This window comes from Lynx canadensis, chromosome E1 (assembly GCF_007474595.2).
Source record: "Lynx canadensis isolate LIC74 chromosome E1, mLynCan4.pri.v2, whole genome shotgun sequence".
Lineage (NCBI taxonomy): Eukaryota > Metazoa > Chordata > Mammalia > Carnivora > Felidae > Lynx > Lynx canadensis.
In genome coordinates, this window is record NC_044316.2 from 22229161 (window position 1) to 22248653 (window position 19493).

Here is a 19493-nt window from a genome sequence, read left to right on the forward strand (position 1 = left end):
CCAAAGGAACAGGAAGTTACTTTGCCACTTCTTCCCGCAGTTGTTCCCAGCATTTCTCGTTGAAAACAGCAAGGTCTTGGACTATCCAACAGACTCTAGTTGCACCTGAGGAGTCCTGGAAACTACTGACTACCTTAAACAGAGAGAGCAATTTCTTCATCTCTAAAATGGGAACAAACAATACACACGTTTCATAGGCTGTGTTAAGGGGTCAAAGAGGGAACGCATTTGAAACACCAAGCTCAGTGCCCGGCAGGTGACAAGCAGCCCATGGGCCTCCTGCCCATCTTGCTTCGGCTCCCGAACCCACCCCACCATCTCCATCACTAAGAGGACTCCCAGCTCCTTCTAGTCTCCGCATCGGCTTCCGTCCAAGGACTCGAACTTCCAGTCTAAGTGTAAGGGGAACAGCGTCGCAGCCACTGAACCACAGCTCCCTGGCCACCTGCAGTGGCCTCTCTGGTGGCATTCTAGCAGTGACCAGGGCGGCCAAGCAAATCGCGGCAAAGCTCTGCTGAGGGCCCACCTTCGCTGCAGTGGAGCGTAGGCAAAACACAACCTACGAGGCAAAATGCCAGTCCTCCTCCACCTTATGGGAACAAAAGGGTGGTCAGTGCTACAGGAATTCTCTGACGTGCTGAATGTCTTCTGGGAGGCAGCTTGGGAATTCAAAGAGCTGGGTGTGAATCCTGGCTCTGCCCTCTACTAACCACATGATCTTGGGGCACTACCTAAGTGGAGGGAAAAGACGGGAGTCGTTCAATCCCTCTTACGCCATCTGCCAGGAACTTGACAGTCTACTTCTTAATGGTTAAACTCTAAAGCCTCAGTTTCTCATTTGTAAAATGGGAATTTCGGGACCCTGAAACCTCTATCACAGAGACACTGCGAGGATGAAATGAAACCAAAACATCCACACAGCTCACAGCAGACCCTGGCATACAGCACGTGGCTTGAAAAGTAGCTCTTCCTCTCAAAGTCCCCATCAGCGCCATTCTAACATCACATCCAGGGCTGCAAACTGCCCGCTCTGCAGAAGAATGCAGGAATTCCCAGGTCAGGGTTCACCTTCAGCCCCGGCCGTGCTTGACCGAGGAGAATATGCCGCCTCTGAGCCCTAACCAGGGACGCCCGCACCCAGGCACAACTCCCCAGCCACTGGTCTCCCCTGCTGCTTGCTAATCTGGAAAACATGATGACTACTGCGCACGGCCAGTGAAGTCGCTACAGTAAAGAGCCCCGGTCTTTGTCCTGTCAGGGTCTTGATGTACCTGAGATGTCCTCGGCACTGCGAGTGATAAAAAGAACAAGTTAATCTGCGGCCGGGCTTCTTATGACGACAGCGAATGAAGGGAGTAACACTGAGTGCCTGCTCCGTTCCAAGCATCATGCTGGACGCCCCTGGTGGCCTAACCATTTTATTCTCACGACACTGTCCGACGCGTATGACTATTACACCCCCATTTTAGAGACGGGGGTGGGGAAAGAATCTCCAGAAAAGTTAAGTCATATGGCTTGTAAGCAGCAAAGCTGACATCTGAATTCAGGCCTATCTGGCTCCAAATCTACGCTGAGATGCTCTGCTTTGGGCTAGTTTTTCTTTAACAATCTTGTGAAGGGATCAGGTGTGGGTTATGGGATCAGGCAACGGCAAGGCGACAGGCATTACGGAGGGGTCGGCAGGCTTGCCCGAGGACCTGAGGCTGTAGCGGCCCAGCAGGCCGTGAAGTCAACACTCACCTTCCTGGCCATGTTCGCGAAGTGGGCCCCGCAAGCCTTGCAGCTTGGTTCCGAGCCTGTGGGGGAGGGGAAGGAGCTGTACCCAGGGTTGGAATAGGCCTGCGTCCTGGCTCCCTGGGGCGGGGGGACCTCCTCAGGCTGTCCATCCAGGCAGAACCAGTTGCAGCAGGTTGCCCACATGATAAAATCTGGTGCGAGGGAGGAAGGGGAAAAGGGTCAGAGTTAAGACACACCTCTACTGCATTCCCCCATTCCCGAGGGCACAAGTGAGCCGGGATATTCAATCCACACCTGCTGCCAGAGTCGAGCGTCGAGGTGAAGACATGTTTTCAGGGGCCGTAGGTTTCTCGCCACCTCCTGCTTCACCAGTGGCCATTGCACACAAGACAGACGCCTGATCTACCAGGACGACACGGACAGCCGAGATGGCACCCTACCTTTGAAAGGTTGCTGAGCTATGTTTTGGTTTAATCTGAGACCTGACTTCAAGTAAAGAACTGCCTTAGCAATCGTAAGTGAATACCCACTTTATTCAGGAAGATGAATTTGCTCCTAGAGCTCAGATAGATAGAACTTTATCAGGGGCGCCAGTGTGGCTCAGTGAGTTAAGCGTCTGACTCGGATTCAGCTCAGGTCATGATCCCATAGTTTGTGAGTTCAAGCCCCACATCAGGCTCTGCGCGGACAGCTCGGAGCCTGCTTAGGATTCCCTCTCTCCCTCTGCTCCTCCCCCGCTTGCGTTCTCTCTCTCTCTCAAAATAAACAAAAGTTTTTTTTTTTAACTTAAAAAAAGAAAGGACTTTATCATACACGTACATATACACACACAAGTATAATCCCATATTCACAATGACCATGGAGAGGAACTATTATTATTTCCTTTAGAGATGAGACAACCCAGGCTCAAAGAAGTCAAGGTCACCCAGCTAATATACAGAGAACTGAGATTCTGAAAACCCAGGTCTTCTGACTCTAAACCTAACGTTCTTTTCCTGTACCATGCCACCCACCTTGATTTCCCCTCTGCCGGCCAGCAGAGCAAACTGCTCTGATGTTTGTTCTTCCAGTCCTTCCTAAACCTCTCTCCCAGCAGCTTAAACAGTTGGTTGCACAGACATTCTTACCCTCTATTTTCTGCCACTAAAGCATAAATTCCTTGAGGGCAGGGATGACTTCTTAGCCATGTGTGTGCTGCACCCTAGCAGTGTCCTGCACACAGAAGAAGCTCAACCAATGTTTGTAACCTTGCTGAAGAGGTGCCTCTATGGGTTTATTAAGAAATTCTGGAATATTAGTCCCATTTAACATATCAAATAGGGGTGCTCCTTTGTCCAAAGGAGTAGATTTTTTTTAAGTTTATTTATTTTTGAGAGAAAGAAAGTGTAAGTGGGGAAGGGGCAGAGAGAGAGAGAGAGAGAGACAGAGGGAGATAGAGAAAGAGAGAGAATCTCAAGCAGTCTCCACACCACCAGTGCAGAGCCCAATAAGGGGCTCGAACTCACAAATGGCTGGATCACGACTTGAGCCAAAGTCGGATGGATACTTAACTGATTGAGCCACCCAGGCGCCCCTGGTTTTCTTTTTTAATTTTAGAGAGAAAGAGTGAGAGGGAAAGAGAGAGAATCCTAAGTAGGCTCCATGCACAGCATGATGCAGGGCTCAATCCTACGACCGTGGGATCATGACCTGAACTGAAATCAAGAGTCGGACGCTCAGCCGACTGAGGCACCCACGCACCCCAAATGCTTTAAGTAGGCTCCACACCCAGCACGGAGCCCAGTACGGGGCTTGAACTCACAACTGAGATCAAGACCTGAGCTGAGATCAAGTTGCTTAAGCGACTGAGCCACCCAGATGCTTAAGATCACAGAACAAAGAAGATCCAATCCCTCAAATGTCAGAATAACCTAAAGTTGCAAAAGGGTCCCCTGAAATGCCAAGCATTGCCGTGATGAAGTAAGAGCGTGCTTTTCTTAGTACACCATGGCAGTCAATATGGACATTTTGAGCCTGAACTCTCTGCCTACAGAAATAATAAATGAAACATTTAGTGTTACTACTCAATAATCAGGTCACACAGAAGAATGGTACCTTCTGCTCTGCCTCCTGACTCATGCAAAGTGCCTTTGCAAATCATAGTTCAAACATGTGCTAAGCTGGGAAGTACTAACAGTAAGAAGCCAACTGGTTCAAGCTTGGTCATCTCACAGAGGAAGAGACAGAGGCCCAGCAGGAGGATTCACTTCCTGGTTCACACAGCTATAACCTTAGGTCTCCTGACTACTCTAGGGCCTTCTTAGCTTCTAGCATTTCCCAATACTCCTGATGGAGAATTCATTCCCTTTTGCAGGCATGTCTGATTCACATCCACCTCCTCCCACCCCCCACCCCCCTCCCTCCCCTGAGAACAGGGACCATGACAGTCAGCCAGTGCCCAGCAGATAGATAGCTCAACAAAGACTACAGGATGAATCACACACGGTATTTAAACTTTAATCGCATTCACTCCATTTCCTACACATCAAACACCTTGGTCTCGGCCTAGTACTTGTCCAAGGCCTCTCAGTTCCTAGAAGACAGTCTTAACTGCAATGAATAGTTCACATGGAAAAACAAAGTGAGAAACAGTTAAATAAATGAGTTCTGTGTTGGCAAGATAATGGCGCTAACAGCAGAGTGGCCCCTCTGAAAGAGGGGTTGTACGATTCTCTCAATCACCTGGACAAGAGCATCTGGGACCATGTGTTGTAATGCAAGGAATGCAGGATCTGGAACCAAAAGACCTGGGCCCAAGCCTTGCTTTACTACACTTGCCTCTAGTAAGTCCTACCTTTCTGTTCTTCCTTTTTCTCACCTGGACATTCTCTGGGCTGAGAGCCACTAAACAAATCAGTCGTTGCTACGAGCATTATAACAATAGCTCAGCCACGATTTCTCTGGCAAGGTTCAGATTAAAAAGTAAACCTAGAGATTTCCCCCACAATTACCATTGGCTTTCTGGGCTATCCTAAAAAGGGATATGGACATCTGTGACAAAATTAGCAGAAGGGGTCAAGTAACTGAAGGGGGCGGGGGCAAGGCGAGGATCAGCGCAGCCAGGCTGTGGGTGGTCTGCAACTTTGGTCAGAATCTCCACTCCCCCACACACCCAACCTTTATGGAAGCCAGTGCCTTGCTGTTTCCAGTGCTAGGCAGGTAAAGGGAGAAATCTGACCCTCGAGGGGTTCACAGTCTGGCAGGGGAACAAGAAATGTAAAAGCAGGGGCGCCTGGCTGGATCAGTCAGTAGAGCACATGTCTCTTGATCTCTGGGTGGTGAATCCGAGCTCCATGTTGGGTGTAGAGATTACTTAAAATCTTTTTAAAAAGACAGAAAGAAATGTAAAGCCAAAGCTAGAAATTTCAGGGTGCTCAGTGCTTTAACAGAGGTTCCTACAGCATATGGGAGGCTACAAAGATACAATCAACTCCCCAGGGGTGGAGGGATGACCAGAGAAGACTTTTCCAGTGAGATGCCACACATATCCTGCTGTTAGAGTAACTGGCCCAGAGTAAAATGAATTTGCAAGAAAGAGCAAACTGCATGCAACATGGCATTAAAGAAACCACAAAATGGGGGTGCCTGGGTGGCTCAGTCTGTTAAGCATCCGACGTCAGCTCAGGTCGTGATCTCATAATTTGTAAGTTCAAGCCCCACTTGAAATGGGCAAGCTGTGCTGACGGCTCGGAGACTGGAACCTGCTTCAGATTCTGTATCTCCCTCTCTCTCTTTGCCCCTTCCCCGCTCGTGCTGTCTCTCTCTCTGTCTCTCAAAAATAAACAAACATTAAACATTTGTTTTAAGTTTAAAAAAAATACAAAAAGAAACTACAAAATGTTTAGTAGGGTCAAGAGTAAAGGTGGGGTGTGCAGCAGGCAAACGAGCAGCCACTAAAGACCACGATAAGGAATCTGGACTTTATCCTGCAAGTAATGGAACACGGTGAGGGGTTCAGGCAAGCAGGTTTTCTGATCTTATTTACATTTTAGAGTGGGCACTCTGCCGGTAAGCAGCCTGGGGAACAAGCCTGCAAGGGGAAGGCTAGGAGCAGGAAGCTGCTATAGTACAGTCAAGACACGAGGACACGGGCGTAAGAGAAAGGCACAGACAGATCTCTGACAAACTCGTGGGATGTGTCAGTGAACTGAAGCAGTGGGAGAATGGGGAGAGAAAGCAGTCTTGGACGAATCCTGGGGGTCTCTGAAAAAAACAACAGGACACGGTAGAATCCTTAACTGTAACGAGGGACAAGGTCCTCAGGAGGAGGCATGTGTCTGTGTGAAGGCAGGGGGCAGTTAAGACGACAAGTGGGGTTTTGTACCCAGGGGACTTGCTGATGGACACAGCACACAGGAGCACAGTCCTGGTTGAGGACAAAGGTCTGGGAATCCTCAGCCTGCTGGAAGCATGGCAAGCCAGAACGGGGCAGAAGACTGAATTAGACAGTGAGGGGTCAGAGAGGGTGGCCAGGGAGTGCCCCAGGGAAGACCCGACCTAAAGGGCTAGTGGAGGAAAACCATCACAACAGTGGAAGGAAGAATGCTCAAAGGTGGGCGATCTGGGGGCGCCTGGATGGCTCAGTCGGTTAAATGGCTGACTTTAGCTCAGGTCATGATCTCATGGTTCACGAGTTAGAGCCCCGCGTTGGGCTCTGTGCTGACAGCTCAGAGCCTGGAGCCTGCTTCGGATTCTGTGTTTCTGTCTCTCCCTGACCATCCCCTGCTCACGCTCTGTCTCTCTCTCTCTCTCAAAAATAAATTTAAAAAAACAAACAAAAAACCAAAACTAAACAAAACAAACAAATAAAAACAAGGGGGGGGGGCACCTGGAAGAGGGTTGTGTTTCAGGAAGAAATGATCAATGCTGTCATTGATTGATCATTCCTGTCAAATGACCCGGAGAGTAGAACGCATGGAATACAAAATGTCCAATGGACCCAGGCCCCAGTTTCAAGAAAACGTGAATGTGTTCTTCATCCGAGCAGTTAAGGAAGAGAGAACCTGATGGCTAACCACAGGTCAGATGTGAGGATGAGCCAGGCCCTAAGGATTAACTATTCTCTGAAGAAACTTCTGGCCATGAAGGGAAGAGAGAAGGCCAGAGCTAAAGAGGATGCAGGTTACTAACACAAGACAGAGAAATGCAGAAACTGCAGGAGACCCCCAAAGAGGAAGAGGTTACAGGGGAAGGGAAGCTGGCAACACAAGGTGGGAGTCAGGGCCAGGAGGAGAAAGAAAGACTGGGGGTGGGCGGGGAGGAGAAAGGTCACCTCTTTCACCAGAGACTGGAAGCAAGGGGAGACAGATGTCACCAAAGATAAGCTGCCAGCAGACAAAGGTGAACGGATGAAGTAAAAAGACAAGGGTGGGGGGATGTTAACCACAAGAAGAAAACAAACTTTTCCTTCGCACAAGGAATCTAAACGTTGCAATTTTTTCTGAAAGCCAAGGACTTTGCCACACGATGGGTAGGCCCGCAGAGCAAGGCATGATCAACAGGAAAACAGCCAGAAGGCCAGCCAGCTGTACAGTGTTTAAATTCCTGTGCTTTCCCAAGCACTTAGGGAGCACCAGTGCTGTGCTGGGCACTGGGAATACCAAAAGTGAGGTCGACTAGGTCCTTGCCCCCCAGGGGACTCTGGCCCCAATGAGGCACAACTATACAGCTCAACTCGGCCATCCTGACAGAAGAGCTAAGAAAGGTCTTCCTCAGTCGAGAACCAAGACAATCTATCTTCCACGGCGGTATTTTCATTCTCTCAACTTTGGTTCTAATCTTAACTGCCTCCTCTGAAGAGCTGTGAAAGAAAAGCCATCAGCCTATCCAAGTATGTGGCCTGACTCAGGAGGTCTTGGCTCTGGGAGAAGACTTGAAGATTGCCTCTGGGTTCTTCCCCCGGCCCCATGTGCAGGTGGAGAACGGAGTCTTATCCCGGGCATATTGAGTACGTGGGGACAGGACTATTACAGAAAGGGCTGGGGCGGGGGGAGGTCTCCAGTGCTGAAGTAGCTAACTTCAGTAACTGGTGACCCTGTCACCAATGTCAGGAGACCAGGCTTTTACTCTTTTTGACATATAATTAAAATACCATTTCCTAATGTGGCCAGTTAAAAGTACTCTCTTGCCAAACCGGAAAATACGAAGCCTAAATTACAATTGTATTCAGGATTACCTCAGGGAGTGAAAGGAAAGCGTTTGTAATTTTAACATTGCCATACAAACCAAACGCTTTTCTCTTGGCAATATTTTTTCATCCCTCAGCCCTAAACAGACACACACACTTGGCATCTGATCGTGTTACCAAAGGGCTGGAAGTGGAACCAACCGTGGGTGTATAACGAATTTTGCCCATGGCGGCCATCATGAGAAAGTTCCCCTTCTGATCTGCAAATCTCCTGATCTTGAAAGAAAATGATCAAATCTTCTTTGAGGGTTTGAAAATTCCTTCCCCGATTCCCCTCACCCTCTTCGGAAAAGACGGACTTGGCGATTTAATCCCCAAATACAGTCTCTGACCGCGGTCCCAGGGAGCTTGTTTGAAGCCTGCGAGGCTCTCCTCTCCCGCTCTGCAGGACCGCTCTGCAGGACCGGGAGGAAGACGGGAGGTGTAAGGACAAGATGAGCAAGAAAACTTGCTCCTCCCTGTGGAGGAACCCTGCGGTCCGGGGCCGAGAAGGCTAGTCAGCATGTGGGAGTGTGTCAGCTTGACAAGTATGCTGGCATTTCTTGAGAGACTAAGCTCTGCTGAACAGGAAAATTACAGTTTTAATAACAGGGTTAAGATAAATGATCTATCCCAGGTAGGCTGAGTACAGTTGTAGTTAGAGGCAAGAAGGGAGATAATGTGATTTCTCCCCATTAAGTCCTAGAATCCTAAGTAATTTTAAAACAGTCACTTCTGCACTCGTTCACCTGCCCAAGGCAAATAATTTTAAGCAGATCAGTGGTTGTCATGGGCTTTACCGAGGAGGACGGAAGGGTCAGAATGGACCCATGGAGTAGAAGGGTCAGAATGTCAGTGCCCTAGTAAAATAAGTGCTAGTTTGCAATGCGACTCCAAACTACCTTGCTAACCTCCAAAATCTAAGGCAGTAAAGTCAAGTCCCCAAGGTTCTCAGCCAATCTGTTCTGATTTTAATTAACTGCTCTGTGTGCCAAGGTACTTCTGCAACAACGGGCTTTACATAGATGCAACATCCTGGAATTAACATACTTATGGTGAACCACTGTGTAAGATTTCACAAAAATCCTTTTTAGAAAACCGAATTACAATGCCCACAATCCTCAAAGAAGTACCTTTCTGACAGGGCAAATCAGAAAGTGGCTACGAAGCAAGCCTTCAAGAATGCCTGCAGTTCCGTGAGGGAGGTTTGCCAATTGTCACTACCATATTCCTGGAATTGTTAAAAGCAGCTAGGCTGTAAGTGCATTACGAAAAGTATCCCACGTTATGGATCATTAATACAGAATAGGTTTTGCTTCATCTTGTATATTATCCTTAAAAAGCAATTAAAGTACAATTGCAATGACTTTGAAAGGAAATGCTATGAAAGCCTATCAATATGGCTTAGCTATGCCTCTTTGAAATAATTGATAAGTAATTACATGTTTTCAGAAGTAGAGAAGAAAGTAGTCATTCTCCACTTGAAGAATACTTCTGATCTGTCAGGCACTGAGCTAGGGACTACCTAGTGCTTTATCATGTGATCCTCACAATTCTGGCAAGGCAAATTAGATTAGTGCATCCCATTTACAGGTGAGAAAACCAAGGTTCAGAGAACTTAACTTGCTAAAGGTCATAGCTAGAGGGTAGTAAAGCCAAGATGTGAAACTAAATCGCTTATACCATGAAGCCCGTGCTCTGCATGCTGCAAGAAGTAGTCCTGATTCCACAGTCCATCAATCAGTCAAATAATAATAAAATCAGCCTAGGGCGCCTGGGTTGCACAGTTAAGCATCTGATTCTTGACCTCGGCTCAGGGCAGGATCTCATAGTTCATGAGTTCGAGCCCACACAGGGCTCTGTGCCGACGATGCAGCCTGCTTGGGATTCTCTCTCCCTCTCTCTCTGCCCCTCCCTTGCTCGATTGCTCTCAAAAATAAATAAATAAACCTTAAAAAAAAAAATTCTCCCAATACTCAACTCACTTCATCAACTTCACTCTTTAAACCCTCCAGTCTCGCTTGAACCACTCCACCTAATCTCTTCTTCTCAAGGTCACCAAGGAATCCCAAGTGGCCAGATCCAAGTGACAATTCTCTGTCTTCCTCTTAACCTCCTGGCAGAGCCAGACACAAGTGACCCTTGCCTCCTCCTTGAAACACTCTTCACAACTCCGTGTCCTTGGTTTGCCTCCCAGCTCAAAGCCTATTTGCTGCTCTCTCCCCTCCCTCTGCTCTTCAATGTTGGGAGCCCCTAGGCTGTCTTTGGCACCCTCTCCATCCATAGTCTCCCGAGAGGAGCCCTGTCGGGTGACTTTGGGTACTGTTTTTAAGCTGAAGATTCATAAATTCCTATCTCCATCTCCCCTGTCACCACCCCCCTTCCCCCCTCCCCCCCCCAATACGGCAGAGATCTCAACCGCCATCTCTGATCTATTATGCACATGGCACACTTCCCTCCTTAGACGTTGAATCTGCTGTTTGCTTCTGGAAGAGTCCTGCCTGGACTCTTCTCCCCAGGATATCACATACCTGGCTCCCTCCTGCCATTCACTCTTCAGTTTCAATGTCATTTTCTAGTCTCATGCCTAACAGCATGAACTGGTATTACTGGCTTACTTGTTAACTGCTTTTCTAACTAGAATTTAAAAAATACACGAGGGCAGGGATTTTACGCTCTACTGTAATTCCAGAGTCTAGAAGGGCTTCTTGGGTAGAAGAACTGATCCTAACTAGCTTCCCAGCTTCTGTTCTTGCCTCTCTCCAATTCTTTCTCCCCAACACACACACACACACACACACACACACACACACACACGCTCTTGAACAGAGTCCCACTGCATTTTAAAAGGAAAACTCAACTCCTTGCATGGTTAAAAGACCCTGCATGTGCCACCAGTCCACTTCTCTGATTCGTGTCATGCTGCTTTTCTCCCTGCTCGCTAAGCTTCAAGCCATGGTGGCCTTTAGGAGGTCAAGCACACGGCTCCATCCTGCCTCCAGGTCTCCGCTTGTTCTCCCTGCCTGCGTTGTTCCTCCTCATCTTTCAGGATGCAACCCGGACACCACCGATTGAGAGGAGTCCTCCTCAGTCAACACTGCCTCTCTCTCACTGCCCTTAGTTTCCTTCCTGAGCACTGCCGATATCTGCAATTATAAAGCTTTGTTTACAGCTGATCTACCCACAGACTGGAAACTCCAAGGGCAGGAACCCCACCTGTCCTCACTTTGTTATCCACATCTAGCACCGTACCACTTTGCAGCAGGCACCCAAATAATTGGTGAAATGAACAAACAGAGGTCAGAAGAACGTTCAAGTATTTTATCAATACAGCCAATGAGGCAAGTACTAGTTATCTCTCCTTAGGGCCCAAAGCATTTTGTCAATATTTATAGTGACATAAAGGGACTATGAAAAAAAAAAGCCCTTTATCAAAAACAAAGGGTAGCTAACCTTGGACAGGTGACTTAAGCTTTTTGAGTCTGTTTCCTCACCTCTATAAAAGGGATAATCCCTGTGTTGGGAGGTAATTGTAGGGATGAAAAATAATATTCAGAAAGTGCCTAACCCACAGTAAGTGATCACTGATCAATAAATAACATGCTAGAAGAAATTATCATTTTAAGTTACAATTCTAAAATGGCAACAGCCTAGATGTTTAACAGTGACTATGAGCCAGAAAGCCCCATACGTCTCACGCTTTTTCTCTCTGATGCCCCAAAACTTGAGTCTCCTACCACCTAAGGGACTGGGTTAGGTGGGGCTCCGGCACAGCTGATCACACCACCCACACGATAAAGAATCCTTATCTTGAGAACTCACCTGAAATTTACAATCATCTCTCAACTTGGAAGGCTGCTCACTTCTAAAGTTTGAAAAGAAACTTGAAATCCCTCAAAACTATTTAATTTAAAACCCAAACTCAAAGTCACAACTTGAATTTTCCAGCAAACCTGCCTAAGGTAACCACCCTGGCTGGGGAAGGTTTAAAGGGCTGGCGACAACACCATGAGCATGAAACAGGGCCACTGTTGCACCTGTGAGTAAGCAACCCACAAGTGCACCATATTACACACTGGTCTCACTTGCTGGGCGTGGGAGAGTGAAGCATGTTCTCTGTGATACGGACATTATTTCTGAGATATTTTCTTTAGGATAAAGAATTCAGAACACCTAAGTCACAGAGAAGACAAGTATATTATGGAACTCTAACACCCGAGGCCTGAATCAGATCAGCAGCCCTGGTAAAGTGGTGTCTGGGCTGGGCATAAACAAGGGATCTGTCACAAGGCTGGAACACAGCAGACGAAAACATTTCCAAAGGCTTTAAATCCTAATAGACATTGTCCATCCTCCCAAGCAGTCCTTAGGATGTGGGGAGTGGATAATGCATATTTCCTAGCTAGGCATTTCATTTGGGGGCTAAATTTTTAGAAAATACAAGAGTTAAAAAAAAAATTCTCAGGGCACCTGGGTGGCTCAAGTCGGTTGAGCATTCATTCCACCTCAGCTCAGGTCATGATCTCAGGGTTCATGGGTTCGAGCCCCACGTCAGGCTTTGAGCTGAAAGCGCAGAGCCTGCTTCAGATTCTCTCTCCCTCTCCCCTGTTTGCTCGCACTCTCTCTCAAAAACAAAAAAAAAGGAAAAAAAAATTCCCAACTACATCTTACTCTGGTTTTAGCTTCAGTCAGACGTGACCTTAAATCCAACTCTAACAAGGAATAACGGAATGAACTTGAGAAAGTGGGCTCTCTGAGCTTCGGCGGAACAGGAATAAACTTGCCTGTACCTCGCAAGCTGGACACAGAGTAGGTGCTCAGTATCAAGAGGGAGTGTACTTTATGAGCTAATTTTTAGTCTTACAAAAAGAGAAGATGGTACTAGACATTCAGTAAATGGCTGGCCTTATAATAAGGCATGGGGCTAAGGAGGATTCAATGTTTGCCTCTCTCCAAACCAGCTCCCAGAGCCCCTATTCATTCTGAGATGTCAGACTTCAAAGACACTAGGACTCCTATGTCCTCCAGTTCCCAAGTTCTACTTTAATATAAAGGATCAAAGCTCTAGGTGAGAGAAAGAATTTCCTGTGCTGTTATTTCAGGGGTAGACAAGGGGAAAATAGGAGGTATTTAGACTCAGGGGTTCAGAAATCCCTTCTCAGATGATCCTAGAAAACAGTATTTTTTTCAGGAAAAGTAAAAGCACTACAAAACACGTGAGTTGTTTTGTCGGCATCTGTTGTCTCATTTAATACAATAATCCTGCAAACATCGAAATTACAATGTTCTTTTCCTAAATCAAGAGGCTGGGCCCTTCGGGTTGGGTCATACAGCTAGGGGTGATTAATCTGTGGCCCTACAGAAAGAGGGCGATGCTTTCACCACCCACAACTCCCTCCCCATAGCACTACTAACAGAGCCTGTGTGCTGGAGAGCAAGGTAAATGAGTTGACCATAGGAGAGACAGTGGAAACCACCTACCCGCCGAGCCAACCTTTCAACACTTGAGGACCTTGTAAAAGGGATGGCAGACAAACCAGCCCCGGGAATACAGAATTTTAATTTATACATCCAGTAGGCCATCTGCATTTCCGACCCACTACAACTTCGGGGTACTGACGCTATGAAGAGACCCCCAACTTTCTAAAGATAGAGCCCTTAATCAATATTTAAGATGTTTCGGTTTCCATCCTTGCCCACCTTGGTTCCAGCTGAGGAGGGGTTTTTCAGTTAATTGTCTCAACTACCTAATACTCTATTACTCTCCTTTTAATAAGTGTTTTCACTGGTACCCATTAAATAATAATGAAAGCAAATCCTTAGCAATCAGGGCCTCGCTCTCCTTGCTCTTAGCTCCAGCTACCCTGCTATTCCGTCGACCCCTCAAAGACCAAGCTTATGTGGGTTTTCAGGAACCTCCCTCACGCTATACCCTCGACCTTGACCTCCTCATGCAGCATTTATTTCCTCAGGAAAACCTCCTTTGACCCTGTCTGTGCTCCCACAGCATCTCGTACACCTCCCAAGAACTTTAATTCATTCACCTGACTGTCTGCTTAGCGCTACTTTCTGCAGAGCTCTCTTCCAGGTGCTGGGGACTCCAAGAGGAACAAAACCAGGCAAGGTCCCTTCACCACATGGTGATTACATTCTGAGGGGATGAGCATTCTAGCAGCACTGCATTTAATCAATTGGCTAACAATTTGTGTAATTTTTTTTTTTCAAGTATTCTTCTCCCATGGTTAGGGAGTGAAACAGGAAAAGAGTCTACAGCTTAATTCCCAGCCTTAGTGCCAGGTAAATGTGATCACCAGGTATTTGTTGAAGTCTTATTAATGATAACAACAACAGAGCTTTAAAAAGAGAGAGAGAGAGAGAAATTCATGCTTGAAAACTCTACAATCCTGATTACAGGTTGATGAGCAAATTAAGGGTTTTAAACCCAAATGACCATAGCAGTATGTTAAGGGAAAGGTTTAATAGGTACATGCCTACCTCACACTTGCTGATGATTAAGTTTTTAAAGTGTCTGCTAAGAATGGTAACAGACTGAGTTTCCAGAAGTAACAGACACATGTTAAAACTGCCAGTTACGATAGCATTAGAAAGCCAGAAAACCTCGAGGATGAACAGGATCGGCATGTCCATCCCCTCCCTGCATCGAAAGGCACAGAAGCCTTCAGTGACCTCCCAGCGGCTTCGGTTGGGAATAAATAGCACAGTGATAAGAACTGCAGAGAACACAAATTAAAGTGAAATCAACACATGGAGAAGAGAAACAACAGAGAAAAGCAATGCTAGACAATCAAAGAGACTCTACCAGATCCACCCAGGTCTAAGCAGAGCTTTGCCAGTCGCTACCAATGTGCGCAGCTCAAGCAAGAGGAGGGAGAAGCAGGACACAAGGAACCACGGCAGCGGGTCTTGGAACACAAAGCGTTAAAATGACAGCATGAAGAAGGGGAAAGGAGGGAGGTTTCACTTTTCGCTAGTAATACATGAGCTCTTTTCCTGAAGTGATAACTGTTGTAAACAAGTGAAAAACATACACAATAATCCAAGTTATAAATGTTCTTGAAAACTCCCTCGTTTCAACTAGTCTATGACAAATACTTGCAGAGGGACCTCAGCATCTGCTGCGAAGTTCAGGGAAAAGTAATTCTAACCAATGGCCTTGTGCCAAAATCTCACCCTCGGGGTCTGACCAATTAAATGGCTGCTTCTTAGTGTGGCGTTCAGGAGAGATGACAGATTGAACACTGCAGCAGAGAAACCTACACATTTAATTTCAGCCCAGGCATTTTGCCCCAAAGGGCAAGTCAATCAGGAAAGAAAGCAGTTCAGAGGAGTCTTCAAACAAGCTGAAAACAGAATAAACGGACCTGTGGTTTAATTACCCCAGGATCCTTCTTCCATCAAAACTGATGACAGAGCTCATCAAGAATAAAGAGATTCTGATCCCTCTGAACTCTCGTGGAGAAAACAGGATTTACCAGAGAGGCTATTCTGGACCCAAGAAGTTGTTCTCCTGAGCTACTATCACAGTGACAGGACTACTGGGTCACCAGGATAAGGAAGCCAGGGATTCACTGAGAGGGTTTCTGCCACATGCAAAGCCCTGGGGAAAGGCAGCGCTTCAGGGTGTGAATTCTGTCTAGGGTCAAAATGACCCTGTCTGCCTTTCCAAAGCTGACCGCACAAAAGTCACTGCAGCTAAACAGTACAGTGGCGTGAACTCAACTGAGGACTCTAGCCCCTGGTGTTATTTAATCCCTTTAAACGTTATTTTTCTCAAAAACAACAGAGCTTGCTAGGTTGAAAGGATAATTGAAAGGATTAAAATAATGCAGGTCAAGCATGTACTCCAGAGCCTAGCACAGAACCGTACTCAATAAAAGCTGGCTACAAGTAACTTAAAGAAAAGCTGTTTCAAGGTTCTTTAAAGGGACAAAATTTACCTGCTCTATCCCCTATCTGCTGTTTTCAAGACCTGCTAATACCTTTCTTTCATCAGGCAAAGTCTAGTTTTCTAATGATCCTCCAAGAACTAAATCACCCAGGCCCCTCCCATCAGCTCTTAACTTTATAATCCCTGGAGAAGGGGCAGAGGGGATCTGGAGGTGGTTTTCCCTTCATGCAGCCCAGCCTGCTACACTTCTTCCCAAGTCCACCACTTTGCCAACAAGTTTGCCAATTTTCCCACGGCTCAGTTACTGGAGACTCTCCCTCAGCTCAACCCTTCTGTCCACCTGATGCAGAGGACTGAGCACACACACACCTCTGGCCCCCACCTGGCGCCCCATAACTGCCTGTGCTGCGCTGAAGTCTGATGGGAGTTTGTGATAAACCCAGGATAAATTCAGACTAACCACCCCCTTCCTCCCACAGACCTTTGGCTTGGTTTGATGTTTGATCTCAATCTAGAAATTATGCTGACTCTCTGAAATGTTTTCTGCTCCTGCCAGGATGTGATATGTCCACTATCTCTCCCAAGAGGCAGAAATGGAGATTTCTAGTTCACCTCATACCACAAAGAAATCCTTCATGTTCTCATCACCTTCCCTCCTTGGGAAGAACACCTGTGCTTAACCTGGTCTTCGGGTTTTATTCTTTGCCGTATATCCCACAATGAAGTGCAAACTGGCTCATATTTACCACTCCTTGCGAGAGTCAAGAAAAGAGACACCTGTGCTGATATCGGTCTATCATAATACTGATACTGTAATGCTATTCTCATTGATGCCAACATGTGCCACTTTACCCATCTGCTCCTGGAATTACAAAGTGGAAGGACAGGGGTGCCTGGGTGGCTCAGTCAGTTGAGCACCCGACTCTTGGTTTCAGCTCAGGCCGTGATCTCACGGTTCATGAGTTTGAGACCCGCATAGGGCTCTAAATGCAGCCTGCTTGGGATCCTCTCTCCCTCTCTGCCACTACCCCCTCCCCAACCCCCCGGCCACATTCACGTGCACAAGTGCACACTCCCTCTCTCAAAATAAATAAATAAACTTAAAAACAAGAAAAGTGGAAGGATAGTCTGCAATGTGGCAAGGATGTGGATTGCACAAAAAACATTACCCAGACTTGTACCTGCTCCATATTCATTAGTTTATGGTTTGAGACCACCAGAATGGACCTGTTCTGAAATAGCTCAAGTGGTTATGATAATCCACAAAGATCCCAAGATTACTTCCCACAGGGAGTTATTCTATAGACCATCCAGTTCCCTAACGAACGTAATAAAGCAGATTTCAGCAGTGGGAAGCAATGAGGAATGAGAAGGGGTTTATCAAATAGAGGTTCCTAAGATTGTTTACCAGCTGAGTGACCTCCCCAACAAGCAAACTGCTTATTTAATCTCTTCTCCAGAAACATGCCTACAGGGGTAAAACAGTTCAGCAGTTAGCTTTAGATCCAGCCTCCAACATACAAGGAAATTTTCAATTCAAAGACTAAAAAGGCCTGGGGGTAATTTGTAAACTACCACACTTAGGAAGCACTCAAAAGGTGTGCTAGAAATCCTGGAATCCAACAAAAGGAACCTGTAATTTAAAAGGCTGGGGAATTATAGGCTAAGATTTTCTACTGTTATTAAGAAATAAATAGCCAAGCACAGCTTGGATCCCTCATCTACCAAAAGTAACACATCAGCAGGCAATTCAGTGGTTCCATTTTATGAAACATATGGATGCAATACGGTGTAAGGGAGGAAAAACCATCATGCACCAGGAAGAATGGCTTAATCCCTAGAAGAAAGATGTGTACCGGTATACAGGCAAGGGCAGTAAAGGACTAGTTAGTTGCCTTCCCACCTTTTCAAACCAGAAACAGAGACATCTTTGGTCAAGCTCAAATACTAGAAGTCTTGACTTTTTAACCACACCAAGTTTCAAAACACAGATACACAAAGTTACAGTAAAGACAAGCACATCCTGTTTGCACTTGACTTCCTGTTCTAGGCAGTCTGATCTATTTACACTGCTGCTGCCTAGCCACAAAACAGGTAACCTTTCATATCTGCCAACAAATGGTTCACTGAACAGCAGTCCACTGACAACATTTGTTCTACAAGTTGGGTTAAAAAAGATACACCTGAAGAGCACCAAAAAAACAATCATGAGCTCCTGAGCCACTTTCGGTCTCTCCTACGCTTCCTACTGACGCCTGACCTAGATAATAAAAACTGAACACAAACATGCACTGAGATAAGAAGTCACACCTGAAACAAAACGTGAAATATGAAGGCTGGGAAAAGAGCAAGGAAGATTGGAAATGTTTTTATTATTAAACGTGGGTCTCTTTTCAAATGTAGAAGAAACAGGTTTCTGTGGGCCCAGAATCCCCACCGAGCAGATGCCCAGAAGGGAACCACCGGAGTGATCACAACACTTAAAAGGGCCCTTCTGGTGAACACTGCCCCCAACCCAACCTGCTACCAATCTGGGTCTACTTGGCAGCAAAAGCCTTCTGGTTTTACAGACCTGAAGCCTCCACGTGAAGTGAAATTTTCACCGCTTTCAAAGAGTTAGCGGTGTCCCCCACAAGCCACATTCAGTGTTGGGAATAAATGCTGGGCCAACAAATATCCCAGTTTTTATGGACCCATCGGTTAGCCTCCTAGGGTCTGTTTTCTCATCTGGAAAATAGGAAGGCTGAACAACACAAATCCCTAATGTTTCTTCCAGCTGTAGATTCCAGGATTCAACACTAAGAGAGGAGGCTTCTGTGGCTTTCGGCGTTATTTCTTTGGTCAAAAAAGACACCTCCAACACCCCACAAATCCACAGTGTGAATACATGCCTTGGTCTACCTCTCAAGTACCCAAGGATTCTTTTCCCTTCCCTTGAAATGTGGATCGGAAAGTTTCCCATTTGCAAGCTAAATAACAAACCTTAAGGACTGTTCTCTTTACACATGGTCTTTTTATTAAAATCTTAATGTAGTCACCACTCGGTTCTCATGCTGGTCATATGATTCCTGTACAGAATAAAGCCACAAAAGGATGGAGACAATCTGACCAGCAGCTTGTGGCACTCCCACGCAGTGATTGTTAATGGGGAAAAAATGAGGCAAAATCTGAGTAAGAAAAAGGAGTGGTAAAGACAAGTTCGGTGAGTCAGTACAAAGGAAAACACAGCAAGTTTAACAGAAAAGAAAAAGAAATGAGAAAGGAAAAAAAAAAAAAAGGAGGGGCGGGGGGCAGAATCCAAATCAATGAGCAGAAACTTAAATCTTAATTTCTGCTTCAGGAGGGGCGCCTAAGTGGCTCAGTTGGTTAAATGTCCAACTTCAGCTCAGGCCATGACCTCCGGTTTGTGGGTTCAAGCCGGCGTCAAGCTCTGTGCTCTGGATTCTGTCTCCCTCCCTCTCTGCCCCTGCCCCACTCATGGCTCTGTCTGTCTCTCTCTCTAAGCAAATATTAAAAAAAAAAAAATTAGTTCTGCTTCTCCATTTACCTATTCATCCAACAGATATCGAATGCCTACTACGTGCAGGGAACTGAATTAGACACTAGAGGAGATACAAAGGTCATCCGGATAAATCTATTCAG

General features: G+C 46.4%; 1 protein-coding gene across 6 annotated transcripts in view; it reads right to left on the bottom strand.

Moving 5' to 3' along the window:
- The window catches only part of RFFL (ring finger and FYVE like domain containing E3 ubiquitin protein ligase), a 65704-nt gene that overhangs the window by 15547 nt on the left and 30664 nt on the right, over positions 1 to 19493 (bottom strand). For 4 of the 6 annotated variants that reach the window (XM_030295194.2, XM_032591081.1, XM_032591079.1 and 1 more), the window contains 2 exons: positions 2032 to 2139; positions 1741 to 1928 (listed from right to left, as the gene is read on the bottom strand). In XM_030295194.2, the coding sequence (XP_030151054.1) occupies positions 1741 to 1928; positions 2032 to 2116 (273 nt within the window). In that variant the 5' untranslated portion in view covers positions 2117 to 2139. Of the gene's footprint in view, positions 1 to 1740; positions 1929 to 2031; positions 2140 to 19493 lie in introns of those variants that run through there. The other 2 variants (XM_032591083.1, XM_032591082.1) reach the window with 1 other exon arrangement.